Source organism: Neopelma chrysocephalum, unplaced genomic scaffold (genome assembly GCF_003984885.1).
Source record: "Neopelma chrysocephalum unplaced genomic scaffold, ASM398488v2 Primary Assembly neopelma1_137, whole genome shotgun sequence".
In the NCBI taxonomy this organism is placed as follows: domain Eukaryota; kingdom Metazoa; phylum Chordata; class Aves; order Passeriformes; family Pipridae; genus Neopelma; species Neopelma chrysocephalum.
In genome coordinates, this window is record NW_020897799.1 from 554,147 (window position 1) to 576,027 (window position 21,881).

A 21,881-nucleotide genomic window follows, 5' to 3' on the forward strand; every position below is an offset into this window, starting at 1 on the left:
CTGTGGGGTTAGGGTGGGTGAGGAAACTGAGGCAGGGTGGGCTGGGAGTATCTCCCAGCTGGAGCGAGGCTGTGTAGGGAGTCCGGATGATTTCCCACCTCAAACGAGGGAACTGGGGAAAGAATCCTGGCGGCAGAGCCCCTTCCCCCAGCCACACTTTGTGGACCCTGAAGATCTGAGGCAGCTTTACCAGCAGCATCCCGGGGCCGCGGTGCTTAGGGCAGGGAGGGATCAGGGCTCGGGGCTGCAGGAGCCAGGACGGACACGCCCTAGAAGGCTCCCGGCTTTTTTCCAGGGTTGTGCCCAGCAAAGTCCACTCTCTGACTCTTTCAGAGAGCCGCGGGCTAGGCAGGATCAAGATCTCAGGCCCAGGATAGGGGGAGCATGGTGGGGCCATGGGTGGGTGCCGGCAGCTGTCGGGTGGGCTGCAGGAAAGAGCCAGATCCTGCCTCATCCCCGCGGAGGCTCCCAGCCCTGGGACTGTCCCGGGCAGACGCAGCCTTAGGGCAAGGCCACCATGGCAGAGATGAGCCCACTCAAATACCCTGGAGACAGGACCCCTCACCGTGCAGAGGGAGTTACCCCCGATGTGCTGCGGGGCTTGGATGAGGGCGGGGGAACCTCCACCGCTGGAAGGGCCATTGCAAAGTGGCTCCGGCCACCGGATCTTAAATCGCCACCGAACTGGGAGAGCCGGGGCAGGTGACGGAGCCGAGTGCAGGTCCACGCAGGGACTCTCATAAACACCCAGCTGGGTCCCACCAGAGGAGACCTGGGAGGGGAGAAGTGGAAAAATCAAAAGTCTGGGGAAACAGAACTGGCCTGGCAGCAGCAGGAGGGCTGGTGGCGGCTCTGGCTCAGTCCATGGGGGTGATGCCAGCAGAGGCTCCGCACCGCAGCTGGACGGAGCTGCCGCTCGGGGGGCGGAGGGCGGAGGGCTGAGCTGAAAGCGGGATCAGTGCCTTCCAAGTCCCCATCCTCGGGGATTTACTGACCCCCGGAGGGCTTGTGTTGGGTGCTGGGCACAGCATGAGCAGCTCGAATCCACCCTGTGCCTGCCCGGGACTCGGCGGCCAGTCCACACCAGCAGGTCTCTGCTGCTCCAGCAGCCCCGGCCGAGGGGAAGCCGCGGGTCCCCAGTGGTGTTGGCAGGAGGCCTGTGGGAGGGTTTGGGGGTCTCCATGCCAGGACGCAGACCCTGGTGCTGAACAGTCCCTCCAAAATAACCTGCATAAGCACAGCAAACCCAGGCAGGGTTCAGGGCAGGGGAATGACACATCTTGCCAAGGGAAGGGGGAAGTGGAGGCACAGAGAGAGAGGGGAATGGGCTGTGAGTGAGGCTGGAGAGATGGCAGCTCCTGGGGGTCCCTGAGGACTCAGCTCCCCGACGAGCAGGACCAGGAGTCCCAGCCCCTGACCAGTGTTGTGGCCTTTTCCTGTTTCAGTTTCATCCTCAGTCCATTCCCGTGCAAAGGGCACGGGACAAACTCCCACCCATGGTACCCCTGCAGCAACACGCTGCCTGCAGGGACTGATGACGAAGGCTCAGGGTTTGGCCTGGGGCCGGCAGCACATCCACAGCCTTTACAGGGCCAGGAATGCTGGTGGCCTCTTGGCACAGTCCTCCCGAGCTGGAAGAGATGTTCCCAGCCCCGCTGGAGGGGATGGAGCCGGCAGTGACAGTCCCTTTGTGCCAGGGCGGTGTTGGGACACAGGGCACGTCTCACCCACAGCCCATTCCCTCACTGGGGACTGAAGCCGATTTGCCTTTTCACAACCCCCCCTCTCTGAGCTTCCCACCGCTGGCAGCCTCCAAAGAACCGGAGAGGGAGAGGGAATTATGCCGGTGCCTGGCTCGGTGCTTCCCACTAGTAGAGCAAATCAGGGAGCTCTGCTGGTGAGTCAGAATGAATACAGGGAAGGGAACACCCATTCATTTTCTTTTCTCCCTACAGAACATTCTCCAGCTTCCCTTGTTACCAGCATGCGGTGATCCCAGCCCACCCTGTGCCCAGTGCCTAGAATGGACACCAAAAAGTTACATATTTTAAAAATTTACACTTCCCTCCCTCCCCTGTGAAAACCAAGCTGCGAGGGCGCCCAGTGAGCCACAGCGGGTTCTTCTGCTGGGATCGGAGGTGCTCCTGTGGCAGCAGCATGTGGAGTCCTGGAAAGAGGGTGAACTCATCCCAAACTGCAGAGACAGCAATGGAAATGCTATTTCCATCAGAAGGACAAGGAAGGATCCACCTGCATTTTTTTTTTTCCTGAAAAGCAGAAAGTTTGGTCAGCAAAGCACATGTTTGAGGGCAGATTCTGAGACAGAGAACGCAGCCGGCTCTGGGGCTGCACAGGAAAGGCAGGATGGTGTGGGAAGGACCACAGGATACGAGGTACAAACATCTCATATTTTATTAAGCCAGTCAATGTGTTCGGACCACTGTCACATGCTGCGAGCCCCAGCCCCTCCTCACCCAGTTGGGCCCTGCGCCCCCTCGTCCCCCAGCGAGAACAAAACCCCCTGGCTCTGCAGGCCCGTGTGCCACAGGAGGGCTGAGGAGAGGTGATTGTCCCTTGCCTTGAACCAACAGTCTTCTCGCTGCCAGTGGCAGGGCCAGTGACACAGCCCCTGTGCCAGCTCGCCCTGTCCCCACCCCGGCTGGTCGGGCCAGCGCTGCCACGTGCCAACAAGGAAAAGAATCCTAAACTGAAGATGCAAGAGAAAACCCGAGGCACTGCAGGTGGCCTCAAGCCCAGCAAGGATGGGAGCAGAAGGATGAGTTGCTCCAAACAGCCCATGAAACCACAGAGCAGAAGCCCAACGAGCACCAGTGGCCGTGTCCACCCTGGTGTGAGGACAGCCCAGCAGCCTCAGCCACCACAGACCCACGTCCTCCCAGCATGGGGTCACCCCAAAAACCCCCAACAGCTCAACTGGGTGGTAACAAAGAGAAAACCAAACCCAAGAAACACACAAAAACACATGAAAACCCTTGGCTTTGGCCCACAAGATGTTTTTTCCATTTGCCCTTCCTCCCAGCACAGCGGGTGCTACGGAACTGGCTTGGATCTGGTCTGGGCAAGCCTGGAGTCAGTGCAGGAGCAGCACTGCAGGGATGAGCTGTGGCAGCGCCTGCACAGTCTCCATCCTGCCCGATGCTCTCGTGGTGAGGCAGCTCACGGCTCTGGCTGGGATGCACAGGCTGGGGGGTGTCTGAGGGAGACCCCAGCACAGCAAACAGGAGCCACAGGATACATGGAGCCTCCCACAGACCGTCCCGTTTGCTCTGCATCAGTGACCACCAGCCCAGGGCAGGGACAGCACCGCCAGCTCGGGGCCCTGTTGGGGTGGGGATGATGCACCAAATCCCAGAACGAGCAAACAGGCACAGGCCCTCGGACAGAGCAGATCTGTTCGATTTATCCCCAGGGAGGAAACTCCAGCTCATCCCAAGCACTGGGATGGGGGCTGAGAAGTGCCTTCCTTTACCCCAACCCTAAAGATGACACATTGAGCCCCCCCAGAAGACCACGTGTGCCAGAGGACCCCATCCCCATCCCCCTAAGGCCGCTTTGCAGCCACACTGCTCCAGAGCTTTGGAGTCTCCCGTTTTTTCAGCTCCATGTATCTGAGTGGGAACATGCATCCCAAAACCATTCACCAGGTCCTCAACCACAGCCATGCACTCTGGAGAGGAGGGTGGCACAGGGACCCTTCAGGTGCCCTTTTAGAAGGTCATGATCCCTCCCCATGTAGCCCAGGGTGGAAGGTGCCACAGGGCAGTCAGGATTCCCCATTGCAGGGCAAAGGCCTCTTCCTCCCCTCCAGATGTACAAAACCTCAGGGAATATTAAACCAACCCCTCAGGGAACAAGAGCAGTTACTAAGGGCAGCCTCTGCTTTCGCCATGTGGCCCCGCATGGGCTCACAGTAGCTCCACAAACTCTGGTTATAGAAATTGAATTTATTTACTTTTGTTCTTAAACCGTGTCCTGTGCCCAAACGAGGCCTTGGTGACCCAGGACACTGTGCCAGCCCCAGGCTCCAGCCCCAGCCCCTGACCCCACGGCACTTGGCTCCCAGCTCCCACCCTGCACAGCTCTGGGAGATGCACAAACTGAGACATTTGCCACCAGTCAGACAGGGATTCCCTCTGGGCTGCTGCTTGCCTGCACTGCCCTTCCCTCCCCTCCAGATCCAGCTGGGACCAAGGGAATGACCAGCCTGGAAGGAAGCTGAGCAGCACCCCCAGCTCCTCGCTGCTCTGATTGCAGCTGCTCTTCACCAACCCCAAGCGCGGCCGGGGGAGGACGGTGAGGGCTCTCAGGAGACACACACAGTCAGGCTCAGCCCCAGCTGACTCCCAGATGGCTCTGCTGTGCTCAGGATCAGGGGAGTTCCCCATCAGCAGGAAAAAGCAGAGCCCACCATGGCCCCGAGCCAGGCCCCCACCAGACAAGGAGTGTTTCACCACAAGAGCAGCACTCTGCACATCAGCTGAGGCACAGAGGGTGATGCCTCTGCTTTCCACCACGTCCCACAAGGTGATTCTCTTCTCTTTTCCCACCCCATCAAACAGAAATAATGAGCTACACAAACAACACCACTGGAGGGAAGAGTGACTGCGAGTTTCACAGCCCATCTCAGATCTCCAAGAACGTCCAAGGTGAGCCAGAGTCCTTGACCTGCTGTCCGGCATATGTCCTTTCCTTGGCTTAGCCAAGTAAAGCACTTTGTTTCAGGAAGAGCTGCAAAAGGGAAAATCCTGTAGGGAAACCCCTGTCCCTCCTCCACCCCCGCCTGTCAGCCTCCAGAGATGGATCCAGCTGAACTGTGGAGCTTGGCATTTCCCTCTGCTGTGTTGCAAAGGAGCTGGAACTGGAAAAGAAATGAATCCTCTGGGACTTGTGCTGGTATTCTTAGTTTTTACCTGAAAACAAGGAACATCCTGCCCTTGCAGTACAACACACCGTGCTCAGAGCCCACACAGACTGGAGGATGTGACTTGCCTTCCCGTGTTACGCCCCGGCTGTAGCAGCTTCTGGCTGGCTCGTGTGAGAACACACACACAGGTAGAAGACTCCAGTGGTTTGTACTTGCATAGCTGCTGCTGGTTCATGTGGATGGAGACGTCTGTTCCATGGGCACACGGAGGCAGAGGGAGCACAAAGAGGTCACCCAGCCCCTCTCCCACTGCCCTGTGAGGAACCCGCCACTTCACGTCCGAGCGCCGGTGAGTGACGACGTGTCAGACACAGGCTGCGTTAGATGCTGTTGGGATGCAGGTCTGTGAGGTCCCTCACGGGTCATCTGGGGAACCAGCTCTTCTAGCATCTGTCCAGGTAGCATCATCCCTCCGGTCTGGGATGCAAAAAGCACAGAATGGTGCATGAGCTTGGTCCTCCTGGGCAGTGGTGGTCATGGCACTGCCTCTGCCAGCCCTGAGGGACACGAAGAGGGGGGACACAAATGCTCCAGCCCTGCTGCCCTCTCTAGCATGACATAGCAGCAGTGGTGCGTCGAACAACCAGCAGAAGATAATGGCTTTTGAGATCCTCCTTCCTCCTCCACACCCCATTGCAAGATTCAGGGAAAAAAAGGGGGGAAAAAAGAAAAGACAAAAAAAGAGGTGTTGGGTTCTTTGGAGACGTCCCCTCCATCTCAGGGTTGCAGTGCTCAAGCCAAGTGGTTGAGCCTTATCGGTGTTTAAATCCCACCCGGCTCTTCTCTCTCTTCCAGCCACTCTGCTGGATTCCTCCTTTCCTCCGAGGTCTAATGCTGGAAGCAAAGTGGGAGAGACTGGGGATAGAGGCAGAGAGTCCTGTGGCCTCCCTGGAGCACCACAGCCAAGCTCATGTTGCTCATGAAGTGTGTGGCTCGTAGGGAGAGTGGGGATGTGCAGATGTGCACCATGGGGCTGCTCCCTCCTTGCAGGCCCACATCCCTTTGCACTGAGCCCGCTCCATTAGGGACTGGCAAAGGAAATAAATATGCTTGTTCTAAGACAAAAAAAATTATATTAAGAGCTTTCCCCCCCTTTTAAATAGCATAATTGTTTCCTTTTCTCTCTGACACTGGAAGAGTATCCAGAACCCCAAGGGAAATCCTCTTTTTCCTGTTTTTTTTTAATATTATTTATATATATAAAACCTAAGAATTAAAAGGAAAAAAACCCCTTGAAAAATAATTAATTCAAAGGAGGGGGGAAAAAAAAGAAAAAAAAAAAGACTATCCGCTTTCCTGTCCCCAGATTGCCAAACGAGAGCAAAACACTCTTTGGATCTTCTTTCCCAAGCCGGAGGGCTCCGTTCCCGCCACGCTGGTTTGGTTTCGCTGAAGTCAAGTCCACGCTCTGAACCACCGGCCTGTTTCCGCTGGCCAAGCAAGCTTTGGGAGGAAGGAGGGGGATGAAGGACTGCCCGTCTCTCGCCCATCTCTGCCGACTGGGAGAAGGGCAGAGCTCTGCCCCGGCGGTGCCGAGGGGCCTCTCTCAGAGCAGTTGGCGCCATCGGAGCTGTGCAGCCGTCTGGTCGGGATGCAGGTGGAGGGTGTCTGTGCGTGCCCACATTGGATTTTTTTTGTTTTTTAATTCGTTTGGGTAGGTATGTTTGTTACTGTTGCTGCTGCTGCTGCTTCTTCGTGTCTAAGTGTCGCCCAGATTGTTGTTTCCTTCGTTCAGACGCTGCACGTTCCGAGAGGGGGAGAGAAAGGTTCACCAACCCGATGCCTTTCTGACCATCAGCCCATCTCTTTCCACTGCTTGTAGAACTCCAGAACATTTTTTATTTCTACGCTGGCATTGGCGGCTGCCTGGATGGCAGACTGCAAGCAAACACAGACAAAACAGGCAGTTATTTTTTATCTTGCCCTGTCAAGACAACTGCTGTTCCCAAACTGGGGACTCTCCAGCAGCCTGGCATGGCTGGAAGGCCCAATCCTCCCAATTCTCGTTGCTCTGGCACAAGAGGCTTGCACAGACATGAAATTCAATTCTCTCACCTCTTCCCAGATACTCTGTACCATGAGAGCATGACAAATCAAGGAACTTTCAAGGAAAAGGGAATCCCAACTTACAATCTAACTTTGGGAAACCCAGGGAAGTTATTAGCCAAGGCAGAAAACATTCTAAAAAAAAAAAAATCTTGTCAATCCATCATATTTTACCCTTGCTAGGAAGCAGAATAGCTCAGCTCAGCCAGGAAAGAGCTACTGACCTGCATGGGCACCGAAAATGTGCTTGGGTCCTCCAGCTGGAAGCCTGTGATGATGGTGACCATTCCCGTGGTGTCGTCCTCTCCACTCCCTTGGGACACTGTCAGTTGTTTGCAGCTGTCCAGTATTTTATAGAGATTCCTACCAGAAAAGAAAACCAGAGGGGAAGGTCAGTGGGAAGATCACATCTGCTTGGGAAGGACTTTTCTGAGACCCTTCTGAGCAAAAGCACTCGGTGTGAGACATGCAGATGGATGTCCCTAATCTCAGGGAATTTCATCATTACTCGCTGTATTGGGTTTGTGTGGCCAGGCTTTGGTTATGGGGGTCTACAGGGGTGGCTCCTGTGAGAAGCTGCCAGAAGCTTCCCCCATGTCCAGCAGAGCCAACGCCAGCTGGCTCCAGGACGGACCCGCCGCAGGGGCAGAAACAACAAGTAACTGTGACCCCAACTCCTCACCTCCCTGTGCTGCTGGGCAGGGAGGAGGTAGAATTTGGAAGGAGGGTGGGGTGGGGGGAAGATGTTTTTAAGATTTATTTTACTTCTCATTCTCCTGCTCTGATTCTGTCAGTAATAAATTTAACGAATATCACCACTTTGAGTCTGTTTTGCCCGTGACAGTGATTATAAGTGATCTCTCCCGGTCTTTATCTCAACTCATGAATCTTTTGTTATATTTTCTCTCCTCTGTCCAGTTGCAGAGGGGAGTGAGAGAGTGGCTTTAGTGTGTCCAGGTGGGGTAAACCCACTACACTCACATAGACCAAGTTCTATAATGGGTTCCAGTGCTAACACCTCTCCCCAAAGCCACCTGTCTGCTGGGAACCAGGCTCGGACACCTCCAGATGCTGAAATCTTACCAGGCATCTAAATCTTGTCTCTTCAATTTATGCCTCTCAAAGCTCTTCCCAACATCCTTCTGGCAACGAATGTACCTAAGGAGAGAGCAGAGTCTCTGAGCTCACATGGAGACCATCACACAGACCAAAGTCAGTGCCCCACAGCAGCTCCAGGTGCTTCAGGGCCTTTTACTGGCTATTACCAATCCAAATAACACCCAAAGGCCTGCCTAAGGAATCCCCTGTGAATCCCTTTGATCACCTCCCTGCCCCACCATCATCCCTGCTCGCAGCATCACGTCTCAAAGCCCACCAGCCCCAACATGGGCCTCAAAGATGCAGTTTGTCCTCACAGCTCTTTGTGCTTCTGCAGAGCACCGAGGCACAGTCCAGCTCTACCAGCGCTCCCAGTGCAGTGGCAAAGGGCACTGCTCTGGTTCACACAGCGACAGAGATGCAACTCCCCCATTCCTCAGAAGCAGCTGCACTTCACAGTTAAGCAACAACTGCCAGCACATCTGGAGAACCAGGTGCCAAATCTGCTACTTCACCACCTTCCTGTTCCTGAAGCTTGGCTTTCCCTCGACCCACTCCTCGCTCTGCTCCAAGGGATGCACAGCCTGCTCCCACCACTGACATCTTCTTCCACCTCAAATCCCACTCATTCCAAAAGAAAGGGCAGATCACATCCCTCTCCCCCTCTCACCTGTTTCCCTTTTTAAACTCTGCCTCCAGGTACCGGATGCTGTCCCGAGCTCCGGCGTTCTCCTTTTTCAGGAAGTCTAAGCCATCGATAACTAACAAAAAAGAAAAAAAAAGAAAGAAAACCATCTTGCTTACAGTTCTACTTCTGCAAACTAATCCACAGGTGTCAAGTATTCCCCATTCCACAGAACTCTCTCTGGTGCACAGCAGCCATGGCTGCAGGCAGAGGGGGAAGAGGACCTCTTTCCCCCTAGCTGTTCTCCAACACACTCTGTTGGATTCCAAACACGTGTTTGGAAATGGTGTTGCAGCTCCTCCAGCCGAAGTCAAGGAGGAGGGAAAGCCACTGCCCGGGCCCCTGGGGGTCTGCTCCCAGCCCAGAGGAGACGGGGCAGGCAGCCACAGTTCCCTGCTGTGGAGTCCCCATACCTGTGCGAGGGATGATGATTATGAACCTCCCGCTGGTGGCCAGCTGCTTGACAAGGGCCAGGTGCTGGCAAAGGGCCTGGGTGTCCGGGACAAGGTAAGGAGACATGGCTGACTGTGCCTTGGGCTGCTGGAGACTCCCCTCCAGCTGAGACACCTCCAGCTGAAAACACAGATGCAGAGACACTGGCTTCATATTTATGCTGAAACAAACCATCAAACAGGGCAAGACTCGCCCTGCAAAGCTCCATCGGGCCCTTCCAACCTCCCAGCACAAGGAGCAGAGGGCTGGATGCAGCAGAGGGTCAGTGAGAGATGACAGTCCCACTCTGCACTGCCCCAGCACGGCCCCACCTCGAGTACTGGGAGCAGTTTTGGGCACCTCAATATAAGAAGGACATTGAACTATTAGGGAGTGTCCAGAGGAGAATGACCAGGATGGTGAAAGCTTGAGCCACTGAGGTTACTCAGCCTGCTCAGCTTGGAGCAGAGAAGGCTGAGGGTGATCCCCCACCACAGCCTACCCTGTCCTATAGGGGTTAGCGACAGGGAGGTGCTGATTTCCTCTTTCCCATGACCAGCAATGGGACATGAGGAAACGGTTTATTCCATTTGCAGTTTTGTTGCTGCATCAGGGGAACAGTTTAGGCTGGACATTAGGAAAACTTTCTTCCCCCAGAGGGTGGTTGGTCTCTGGAACGTACTCCCCAAGGCAGTGGTCATGACACCAAGTCTGCCAGAGCTCAACGAGTGCCTGGACAATGCTCTTGGGCATTCCATTTAGTTTTAGGTAGCCCTGTGAGGAGCAGGGAATTGGACTCCATGATCCTAATGGGTTCCTTCCAACTTGAGATATGCTATAGTTCAGTCTATGCAGAATGGACTTACTGCCTCTGTGTGGGATGGGAGCAGAGAGTTCCCCCTTCCCTTCCCAGTTTCTGACATTCCAGCCACTACCCTGCTGGTTTTCAGGCTGGAACCAGCATCTCCTACCTGCAGTCGAAGCTGAGCCATGTCTCTCATGAGCCTGTTCCGACGAGCTTCCTCTGCAGCCTAGTTGCAAAACCAAACTTCCACATCAGTTAGCAGGAAACACACCAGCTGACATTAGCACACACTTCCAAAACCAGGGTGAAAAGGGGACACCAAAGTAGGTTTAAGGAGCAGAACAGTCATCTCCCCCCAAAGATCTGCGATTACAGTTACAACCTAATAGTAACCTAAAAGAAACTGTGCCAAGCACAGAAAATTCATCCACCTCTGCCAACTCACCATGTGAAACTGGGCCTGGGCCTGGTGCAGCAAGTTGTCTTGGTCCGACTGTGCTATGCTGATGAAGATCCCAAGCTCCGAGTTGAACTGCAGGATGCTGCCCTGGAGGTGGGTAATGAAGTGACCGAAGCTCCGAATGCAGCAGATCCGCACGACAGACTGCAAGGAAGAACAGGCAGTCAGTGCCCAGGGCTGCAGCCTGAGCCAGCTCTGACCCACAGCTCACACTTTTGGAAAAGGAAGGAACTGCTATTATACTGCTAATTCTGATGGATGTTTCTGATCTCAAGTCAGAGACTGCAGGAGGGGGCAGCAGGAAAGCTGACAGCTGGCCAGAGTGCTCAGGAGCGCCACTAGTCTGGGCTTCCCCAACCCAAGACAGCCTCAGGAAACATCAGCAGTCCCATCCTAAACCTCTGCTCAGGCCCTCAGTGCTGGGAAAAGGAACTACATAAAACAACAATCCAGGTCTGATTTTTTTCCAGGATTTATCCCAACTCACCTCCTCAACTGCTGAGAAAATGGGCCGGTCCTGCTCAAAGTTAAACCTCCTGTGTGCATTTTTCAGAGGGGGGAGATTGCGCAGGGCCACATCTTCTGGGAGCAGGAGGTTGGCCTTCAGGTCTGGGAGCTCAGCCTCACTCAGGATGTCCTTGACTTCATCACACAGGGCCAGCCCTGAAGAGGAGGGACGGGAAGGAGAACAAAACATCAGGTAAGGGGACAAAGAGGAAAACTGCTTTAAGGCACATGATCTGTAACGGTCACTGGCAGAGGTGTTAATAGCACACATCCTGTGAGCACCTGCTCAAGGAGGAACCAAAAGGCCACCCAAAACATAAGGAGCAACTGCCCCAAACAGCTTGCTGAGTGACTCCAGGAATTCTCCCATTTGGAGGGATAGCTTTCTCCCTCCTTCCAACAGATGAACATCCCTGTTTAAACTTTGCTTCTTGTGAACCACAGGGTTCTTCAGGCAGAAGAACCACAGGGCACAGGGCAAAGAAGCACAGGGCACATCACGAGCAGCTGGAGCTCCAAAACTATTTTCCAGGGTTGCCATGACAAAATCACAGCCTTACTTCTGCTCCTGGCAGTGAATTTCACTCCTGCTGGCCACACATGGATTTTCACACGCTGGTGTCAGTGTTTCAGCATATTGTCAGCCATATATAATGTGTTTTCTGTGTGTGATTTTTGGGGTTGTCCTGTCAGGGCCAGGAGTTGGACTTGATAACCCTGGGGGGCCTCCCTTCCAGCTCAGGATATTCCATGATTTTATGACTCTAAAGTCTATGGGATAGTAGTTAACTGGAATGGTGTTTTAACAAAAAAAACAACACGTGCATGTGTTGTTTGCCATTGTTCTTAAAAAAAATGCTCCTTGGAAATATGTCCCCCGGGATCTCCCACACACCCTGGGAATCACTGGGGACTAGGCTTGGTGAAACATGACATTGCCATTTCCTTCTCCAGTACCTGATTCCTGCAGGTCTGCAGCAGAAGGCAGAAGGTTCAGGAGCACAGACAGCCTGTTCCACAGGCTCTGGGAGCTCTGCAGGAAAAGAACACAAAAGGCCACAGAAAATGTCAGGACTGATGTACACAACAACCAGGCTGCTTGAGCCTTCCAGCACTCACAGCCCACAGAATGCTTTATGAAGAGTGAACCTCACTACCCTTCTTAAGTCCAGGTGAGCTTAATTCAGCTGGTGGGGGATGTAACATCACCCTCTGTCTGGGACTGGGGCTGTGGCTGCAACCTGCCCTCCACATCCCAGTCCAGGGGAGCTGACCAGACACAGCCTTGGAGGGAGCCCTGACACCATCCCCACCTGAGCACACATGATGATGAGGTCTGTGTTTGTCCTCAGCCAGTCCAGGAACACCTTGACAGTGAGCAGCAGCCCCTCGTTGGTCACGATCTCCAGCTTCTCCTGAAGGGATCGCTCATTCCTGCAGGATTTGTTACTTGAAATGCTTTCCTCGGAGTCAGACACATCATCTGGAAAACAAAGGGAAGTGCAGGATGGCAGGGGTTAAACCCCCTGAGATGCCAAGCCCTGATGGTGTCAGAACAGTGCTGAGCTGGTAGAGTTGTGTTGAACTACCTGGTGCCTCCACACACCCTCACAAAACCAGTCCCTTTTCCACCATAGTCCTCTGTGCTGTTACCAGAATGTATCACTCCTGCATTTTCATCTTCCTTGGGAGAAGAGGACTAAGATCTCCCTGTGAAGGTCTGACAAATGCCTTAATCCCTGCAGCAGCCTCCGAGAGACTTGCTGACAGAGCAGGGCAGCACACAGCCTGCACGAGGAGCAGGGCAGCACACAGCCTGCACAAGGAGCAGGGCAGCACACAGCCTGCACAAGGAGCAGGGCAGCACACAGCCTGCACAAGGAGCAGGGCAGCACACAGCCTGCACAAGGAGCAGGGCAGTTCCTGCAGGGAACAGAGCCAGTGATGGCCATGAGTCCAGCACGTTCCCACCTTTGGGCCACGCAAGGGAAGGAAATGGCAGGGCTGTCCTATGACCCAGGTCTGGGGAATTTTAAATACTGAATATATTCTTTGCAATCCTGTAACTCTCCAGAGCTGAGGATCTCAAAGCCATTGCCAGTGGAATCACACGTGACACACCTGAGGTCTAAGTGGGAATCAACATTATATTTTGCTACAGCCCCTTATTTCAAGAGCTGCCATTGCTGCCTATTAACACAGCAACGGGCATTCCATAAACCTTTGGAATCACAAGGGAGTTGGTGATTTATTTAGAACCCATTCCTGACAGCACTACACCACAAAACACCAGTTTGGAAACAGCACAGCCGAGAAGAGCTCAAATCTAAAAAAACCCCAAGGGTTAGTGAACTCATTCCACCTCTCATTTTCTACATCTGTAAAGGTATTGTGGTCACAGTTCCTGGAGCTGCAACATCTGGATAACCCACTGAGGAAAAGGGTTAAACAGATCAAAACCTGTTTGTTTCTTCCTTTACCCCCCACCTCTTTCATGTGTCCATGAAGCAATGCTGGGAGCCAGTCAACATTGACATGATCTAATACTGCCCCTTCAAATTCTGGCCCAGGAAAAGCCTGAATCCTGCCAGTGCTGCAGGCCAGATGGATTTGGCAACAGGCTGCAGAATGTTTCCTTGCTCCAGGAAAGCTAGAAGGAATGACAAACAAGACTGAACAGGTCCATGTGGTTTCATCTGAAATACAAACAATTCCCTGTAGTGCACCAGATCTCCCTTTCCAGCTGCTTTTGCCCAGAGCATCACTTGGTCTTTAGTTCAGTGGTAATGGAGATATGGCAGCTCCACCTGCTGTGCATCTCCAGAGAGTTCAGCCTGGGACACTTGGTGAGGCACTTTCAGGGGGTCACAGGGAGGACCCCGACACCTCTCACATGCACCCAGGTCCCATCTTACACATAAACTCCTATGAGAGCTTTGCAAGGTTGATAAGCTGTCATCTCATGGAGAACTTCCTCCCCTGCATCTGCACTGTCTGTCACCAGAGACCCTAGTAAGTGTCTGATTAGAGATTTCACATGGGAAAAAGGAAGATAATTCCAATCCTTAAAACCTGCTGGAATTATCCTCTGGAGCCAGCATGGTTTCACCAAGGCAAATCGTGCCTGACAAATTTAGTGGCCTTCTATAATGGGGTTACAGCAGTGGGGGATGAGGGAAGAGCAACTGACATCATCTAACTGGATTTGTGCAGAGCATTTGGCACTGTCCCTCATGACACCTTTGTCTCTAAACTGGAGAGATATGGATTTGATGGATGGACCACTTGGTGGACAAGGAATTGGCTGGATGTAACAAAGAGCTGCAGCCAATGGCTTGATGTCCAAGTGTAGAGCAGTGATGAGTGGCATCCTCAGGAGTCAGGACTGGGACCAGCACTTCTTAACATCTTTGTTGGTGACATGGATGGTGAGATCAAGTGCACTCTCAGCCAGTTTGCCAACAACACTGAGTTGTGTGGTGGGGTCACAGGCTGGGGGGAAGGGACGGCACCACAGGGACCTGGACAGGTTGGAGAGCTGGGTCTGTGCCAACCCCAGGTGGTTCAGCGAGGCCAAGGGCAAGTACTGCACATGCCTTGGAGCAACCCCCCAGAAACACAGGCTGAGGGAGAATGGATGGAGAACAGCCCAGAAGAGAAGGACTTGGGGGTGTGGGTTGACAAGAAGCTCAACATGACCCAGCCACGTGCACTGGGAGCCCAGAAAGCCAACGCTGTGCTGGGCTCATCCCCACAGTGCGGGCAGCACTTGAGGGGGGAAATTCTGCCCCTCTGCTCTGCTGAGGTGAGATCCCCCCCCTGCAGTGGTGACTCCAGCTCTGCGGCCCCCAGCACAGGAAGGATGTGAAGCTGCTGGAGCAGGTCCAGAGGAGGCCACAGAGATGCTCTAAGGTCTGGAGCCCCTCTGCTCTGGAGACAGGCTGGGAGAGCTGGGGGTGTTCAGCTGGAAAAGAGAAGGCTCCGGGGAGACCTTAGAGCCCCTTCCAATGCCTAAAGGGGCTCCAAGAGGGATGGAGAGGGACTTTGGACAAGGGCCTGAACAGGGCAAGGGGAAATGGCTTTAAGCTGAAGGAGGGTAAATTCAGATGAGGTACTCGGAAGAAATTCTTCCCTGTGAGGGTGGTGAGGCCCTGGCACAGGTTGCCAAGAGAAGCTGTGGTTGCCCCATCCCTGGAAGTGTTCAAGGCCAAGCTGGACAGGGCTTGGAGCAACACAGTCTAGTGGAAGGCATCCCTGCCTGTGGCAGGGGCGTGGAATGAGATGAACTTTCCAAACAAGTCCTTTGCAGTCCTTTCCAAACAAACCAGCCTATGACCTTGTAATTATCTGAGCTGCTCAGTGTTTAGTCTGTGGAGCCGAAGCTATTCTGGTAATCCTGGCTGGCTGCAGGTGTTGCCTCTGCTCAGTGCCCATATTCCTGGATGTTGGGCAGTAAAAGTAAAGCTCCTCCTTCAGGGAATGCCTAACCCACGGCCTGCCCATTACTTGGGCAACCTTGTTTTCCAAACCTGGCCAAAGGAGAGCTCCCACCATAAGAAAAGGTGAATTTAGCAAACAGACTGCCACAACATGCAGTTCTCTACTTAAAACTGCAATAACTAGGCCCTTACCTTGCTCTGCCAAGCTGGGCTTCTCCAGATCTCCGTTGACACATGGCTTGCTCTCTATCCCGTCCTTCAAGGCAGGGGGTTCACTGTTGGGTTTCAGGAGGATGTTGCTGAACGTGGGGGCCAAGCGAAAGCAGCGTTTGGTCTGGAACAGCTGGGTGGACATGGCCTGCAGGTTACTGGCTATGCTTGCATCGTTAGTGCTCAGGGAAGCTGGCCCATTGACTGCTGGATCTGCTGCCTCAATTTTAGAGATGCTTGGGCTCTTGGAGTCCCCCAGCCCACTGCCATCCACACAGTTTTTTAAGGCCTCTTTGGGCCCACTTTTGCCTCGGCCGCTTCCCTCCTCACCCGGCTCATCCTCCATGTCCTCCAAGTCAGACCGAGACTCTTGGCTGTTCATGTCAGAGTCTGTCTCCACATCAAAAGCAGCTTCTGCTTCCTCATCACTCTTCTCTGAGCCACTCTCTGAGCCATCGCTGCCCTTGATGGAGCCCTGGCTGGAATCAGAGTCAAAGCCCTCGCTCAGGTCGCTCTCATCCGCTTTCTGGGGGTGGCGGCGGCGGCGCAGGCAGGAGAGCCGAGAGTATTTCTTGCTTTTCTTGCAGTCGTTCTTCCGCTGTTCCTCGCTGGGCTGATGATTGGCCAACTCAGCTTCAGCTTCCTTCTCAATTGAGTTCACAGGCTCCCGTGACTCCTGATCATCTGCATTTATAAGGAGAACACAAGTTAAAGTCACAATGCTTCCCACAGGCTGCTGCTTGCCAGCCCTGAGCCTGGGGCACCAGGGCTGCAAAATTCAGCCACCACTTCCATCAGTGTCAGAACAAGCAGTGGCAACCCCAGAAGAGCTACTCACTTTCTAAAGGCACCTGGGAAGCCCTGGGAAGCCATGATTCCTACTGCCCAAGCTGTGCTGCTCCGTTACCAGGCAGCCTTAGTGCTGAATGCTGCTAAACCAACACCAAACACAGATGAATCCTAACTCTCCTCCCCAGCTTTCTACAGTCAGAGCAACCCCCCAAACAAGGCAATGACCTGACCCAATCCCTTCCTTGACCAACATTCTCCCAGCCTTTCCAGCAACCCTGAGTCACCCTGACAGCTTCAAAACCTGCAGGGGAGGGGTCGTTCATTGTTGCTTTTACCAGGAACCCTCTCACCCTGCCTTCAGTGAGGTATTGCAAACAGAATGTTCGCAGGGGAAACAGTTTTATTCTCTGCTCAATGGGATTCCCCAGAAACTCAAGAGCTGCCCTTGCCTGAGCAGAGCTGAGGTATGCTGAGAGGGCCTGTCTCCCTCAGCCCTCCTCTGCCTCCCTCAGCCCCCTTCTGCCTACCCCAGCCCCCCTTCTGCCTACCCCAGCCCCCCTTCTGCCTACTCCAGCCCCCCTTCTGCCTACCCCAGCCCCCCTTTGCCTACCCCAGCCCCCCTTTGCCTACCCCAGCCCCCCTTTGCCTACCCCAGCCCAGGACTTCCACCCAAGATCATCTCCTCAGTGGAGGAGGAAAAAGGCCAGTAAAGAACAGTAAACAGAGAGACAGAAAATAAAGTCTCAGACTGGGGTAAATAGGTGATGAATGAGCTGCCAAGAAACACAGAAAGCAAACTCCTTACAAGGAAAGCAACATGTCCATCCTGTGATGATTCTGATACTCACAAAGAGCATCCAAATGGAGACTGCTCAGCAGATCATCCAGCTTTGGGGATTCCAGCCCAGCAGTCGAAGATCAAGACACCTCTACCCTCACTTAGGCACTACACTACCAAACCCATGCCCAGAAAATTAGGAAAGGAACAGCCAGCCCTACAGGCAACGGGGGAGACCCAGCTGCTGCCACGCCCGTTCTCTTACCTGTGCCATCACTCTGAAAGGCTGGGACGGGATTTTCCCCTTCTTCTAGCTCTGCCTGGAGGCGAATATTGACGTGATTTATCAGGTGAGAGAAGAGGGCCAGCGTGAAGGCAATGGCTGCGCTGTACTGCTTGGAACCTGCAACCAGACAGTGAGGTGGAGGAGGTGAGCACTAGGCCACAGCACAAACACCAGTTCACACAGCATCTCCAGCCTAACTGCAGTACTGCATGTTCATCATGAAATTTCCATTAAAGCACTGGTTACCTGCCCTCTTGAGGCTGTGAACACTCATAAGGCAGATGATGACCATGCGAAAGATCAGGAGATCAGGAAGGAAGGAGTAGCCACTCTCATATTCTTCTTCATCTTCACTACTTGAGCCCAGGTTAGGAGAAGAGGGCAGGTAGAACAAGCACAGGTTGAAATCCTCCAGCACAGACTGGCAGAGAGACGTCAGCTCAGAATCCAGAGAGCTTAACAAGAGTTAAAAATAAACAAGAATTATTCCTCAAGACGCATGCTTCTGGCAATGTCTGCACAGAAACTGAACCAAAACTAGCAGTTATGCTGTGCTTTAGCACCAGGCAGGATGAAGCACCAGAGAATATACTGCAGTCAACAACAGCTATGGGAAGCAAGTGACATTAATCAGATTATACTTTCCTCTCCAAAGCTGCTAAATTGAAGACAAATGAGAACTAGAGATGGGTCACCAGAAACCAGATGACTTTTCCCATGAGGGCTCAGCAGTGGCCATTAGGCACTTCAATGCTAAAGGGAGCAAAAAGTTCCAGACGCTCTGCTCAGTGAAAGTGTTACACTGTACACACAGGACTCAGCTTTTCCTCCTCCTATGACTCGAACTTGCAGTCCCGCAAGAATATTCCAAAATCCTCTGTAGCTATTCCCTCCCTCAAAGGAAGCATCCACAGGATCAGTCCAACAGGCTATGGGGGCCTCCTAGTTACAAAACAAACCCGCCAGCAGAACTTCCAACAAGTCCTTTTCAGGGGGAATCGTCCTTGGGAAATTGAAGTAATTTCCAATTTTCTTATGTGCTAAATACATATTAAGTGGATATTAAAGGAGCCTTGTAGTCCCACCACGGTATAAGTCAAGGTTGGAAAGCCAATCCTACACTGGGCTGCATGAGCAAGGGCAGAGCCAGCAGGGTGAGGAAGTGTTCTCCCTCTCTATTTGGCACTTATGAGGTGGCATCTGGAGCACTGCATCCAGTCTTGGGATCCCCAGGACAAAAAACCCCACCAAAAAAAATAGACACTAACAAACTGGACTATCTCCAGCAGAGGAACAGAGAACATGATGTATGAGAAGAGGCAAAGAGAATCAAGTTTGTTCAGCCTGAAGGACAGAAGGCTCAGGGGGACTGTCTTCTGTTTCCAGATGCCAAAGAGGTGATTACAGAGGACCAAGAAAGACTCTCCTCAGTGGTGTACAACAAAAGGAAGGGATGTGATGGGTACACACTGCAGAAAAGGAATATGAGACTAGATGCAAGGAGAAAAAAATTCCGTGGTGAAGGTGGTCAAACACTGAAAAGGGGACCAGAGAGGTGTGGGATCTCTGTCCTTGGATCCAGTCAAAACTCAGCAGGATGAGGCTCTGAGCAACCTCATCTGACTTCACATGTGTATCTACCTGCACAGTGAACACTGCTCTGGAGGAGAACTGGACCCCCACAGGGTCCCTTTGAACCTAAACCATTCCACAATGAGTTTAGGTGCAGCCTTTGTCTAAGCTCTTTAAAACACCTGCTCTATTTCAAGCAGTTAGAGGTTAATTTACAATCACCTGAAAACCTCCAGCAGAGTCAGAGAAAATCCAAGAAAAAAAACCAAAAAAACCAAAAATCACATAGCTTCCCATTTATTCTAACACAACCAGGTTTTGCTGTTTGTTTCTTTGAACAAGGTGTTTGGTTACAGATTTCCAAGTGCAGTGAACAGCCCTGCACATGTGTGGATGGTGACTCTTTGCTGTCCCATCAGCCCAAATCCAGGGCTTGCCAGGAAAAAGCATTTGATGACTGCACAAGGTAAGCAAACACCAAAGGCACAGTACAGCACAGAGACAGCTGAGAGGCTCAGGAGTTCAACACTTACTGAGTGCTGGCTCGATTTAGACAAAGTAATCAACCCTTTGGTATTGCAGCCTACCCTGTACAAATAGTCTAAAGTCTTGGACCTTTTGGCAGAAAGCCTCAGCACAGGCACCATTATCTGACAGGGAATAACAATTCCAAGTGCCTGCTACTGTCAGTTATCAACAGAAGATGTAATCTGCCATAACCTTACCTGCTCTTTGGCTGCAAAAGACTCTGCAGGTACATGAAGCTCACCAGCAACCTCTTAATGTCTTTGCCTCTAAAGAGATGGAAGAGAAAACACTGTAAAGCAAGTGCCTCGTCAGAGATGGGCTGGTCTCACAGAGCTCTGTTAACAGGTAAATCAGGTCCCAACTGAAAGCTGCATTCTGATGAAAGTGGAGGGAAAGAAGACAGTTTATACACTGCCAACTTTCATCAATATGCCCCAACCCTTATAAACAGGCCCCAACTCCAGGGGAGAGTGAAAAAATCTCTCATCTCAAACTAAACCTGGCATTTAGCTTTTTTCCTGAAATTATGACCTGAGACATCGAGAATGGGATCTAGAGTGGGGCTCTTGAAATTCTGGGAGCAGTCACCGCATTGAATGGCCCATCTACTGGTTCCACTTCCCACAAAGACACTACTCTCAACCCAGAGGATGACACTGGTGGCACTGCAAACCCTCAGCCTGCAACCCTCTCCTTTTCTTTCCCTTCTTACCGTTTCTTGCTTGGAGACAACTTCCTGGTTTCACATTTCTTCAGCTGGTGATACATCTTGGCTGCTTTGTCATACAGCCGCTTCAGGTTCCCATAGGCACCTTCGAAGGACACTTCAGACTGGATGCTGAGACACAAAAGAGGACACAGCAGAAGTTACTTTGCTACAAGGCTGCTCACATTTCATGTCTTTAACTCACTAGCAAGTTACTCAGGCATTGAGGCATAAGGACAGGTACCAAGTGCTGCTGTCGGCACACACTGGGCAACTTGACTCCCACTGACAGCTGCAAACCCGACTTTAGCTGCCCCACAGCTCCCACCTGTCCTGCTTACACACCTGAAATCGGTGCCTTCAGGCCAGGTTCAGGTAACTGAATTCCACCCACCTCACTTGGCAGGGTGCCTCCCTCAGTACCTCCACACCCCTTCCTGCCTGGCTCTCCAGCTCAGGAGAGGGCTCGGGTGAAGCCCTCTGGGTGCAGCCCTGCACAGAAGTTTAGTGACCAGGACGATGGTTTGGTTTGACTGAGGCTTGCTCTCATTACCAGCCCTGCTCAAGGGTGAACTAAACCCATCTCCTTCCCTTCCCCCGTAATTCATCTGCTGAAAACAGTCCCAAGTCCAAAGTGAAGGCAAAGAGGATCCGGGATCTGCCGCGGCAGCACCACTGCACACTGCTCCACAGCCCAGGACACCCAGACCCACGGGCACTCACCAGCGTAAGTAGCAGTAGGTTGCTTCCACATTGTAGTATTTGCTGCCTGCCAATGTCCCCAGCTGGTTGAAGGGCATTCCTGTCAGGAAGGAGAAGGGCAATGGAATTCACATGGAATTCTCCAATAGCCCTGATGAAAAGTAGATCCTTTCCCCCTCACTACGTTTCCACACAGGAAGAAAGCCAGGAGACACAAACAGTAGTAAAGCTGCAGTACAAAGGTCTGGACTACTCAATCCTTCTGCCATCCAGGTTTTGTTTTCTGTTTTACAGAGCTTTTAGATACTCCCCACCTTCTGCCAGTTATCTACATAAGAGAGCAGAGCAAACAATGCCTCCTCCTCTGTATTAACAATGCCACAGCCTTGACTCCGTATTTCTCAACACAGACATCACCTTATCAGCATCTGAGAGCTCTGCTCCAGCTTACTGTGGTGCAGAAATTTTTGTCACTTATTTGAGACCAGCCTATCAAAACAGCTCAGTGAGAACTCCACAAAGACAGCACGGAAAGAACACTTGGCTGGAAATGCATACTTTAAGGTAAAGACAGGCCTTCTACTCCGGTGCCAATGTGTTCCCAGAAGGAGGCACTTCTGAAGGAGGAAACAGCACAAGAGATTTTTTTTGCAGGTGTAAAACGTGGGACGTGACCAATAATGCTCTGCTCCTGGCAGTGGAGAGCTGGATCTGCCCTCAGTTGACAGGCACAATGTTACCACACTCAGGGAAGTCTGAGCTTCTCGGAGGTTCTCAGATGAGTAAGGTGAAGTCACTGACAAGAAGCACCCTGGCTTTAACTCCTCTCTTTGATTTGCCAGCAAGAGAGGTTCTCAAAGGAAGCAATCCTAGCCAAAGGATAAAACCAC

General features: G+C 52.7%; 1 protein-coding gene across 2 annotated transcripts in view; it reads right to left on the reverse strand.

Annotated features, from left to right (window-relative positions):
- Positions 1 to 2,394: 2,394 nt before the first annotated feature.
- SMG5 (SMG5, nonsense mediated mRNA decay factor) overlaps positions 2,395 to 21,881 on the reverse strand; it is a 31,090-nt gene continuing 11,603 nt past the window's right edge. For both annotated transcript variants that reach the window (XM_027699119.1, XM_027699121.1), the window contains 16 exons: positions 21,013 to 21,091; positions 20,296 to 20,421; positions 19,781 to 19,849; positions 17,730 to 17,938; positions 17,463 to 17,600; positions 15,610 to 16,311; positions 12,292 to 12,461; positions 11,936 to 12,011; positions 10,959 to 11,134; positions 10,457 to 10,615; positions 10,178 to 10,237; positions 9,188 to 9,347; positions 8,760 to 8,850; positions 8,075 to 8,149; positions 7,216 to 7,354; positions 2,395 to 6,823 (listed from right to left, as the gene is read on the reverse strand). In XM_027699119.1, coding sequence (XP_027554920.1) covers positions 6,740 to 6,823; positions 7,216 to 7,354; positions 8,075 to 8,149; positions 8,760 to 8,850; positions 9,188 to 9,347; positions 10,178 to 10,237; positions 10,457 to 10,615; positions 10,959 to 11,134; positions 11,936 to 12,011; positions 12,292 to 12,461; positions 15,610 to 16,311; positions 17,463 to 17,600; positions 17,730 to 17,938; positions 19,781 to 19,849; positions 20,296 to 20,421; positions 21,013 to 21,091 — 2,513 coding nt within the window. In that variant the 3' untranslated portion in view covers positions 2,395 to 6,739. The remainder of the gene's footprint in view (positions 6,824 to 7,215; positions 7,355 to 8,074; positions 8,150 to 8,759; positions 8,851 to 9,187; positions 9,348 to 10,177; positions 10,238 to 10,456; positions 10,616 to 10,958; positions 11,135 to 11,935; positions 12,012 to 12,291; positions 12,462 to 15,609; positions 16,312 to 17,462; positions 17,601 to 17,729; positions 17,939 to 19,780; positions 19,850 to 20,295; positions 20,422 to 21,012; positions 21,092 to 21,881) is intronic.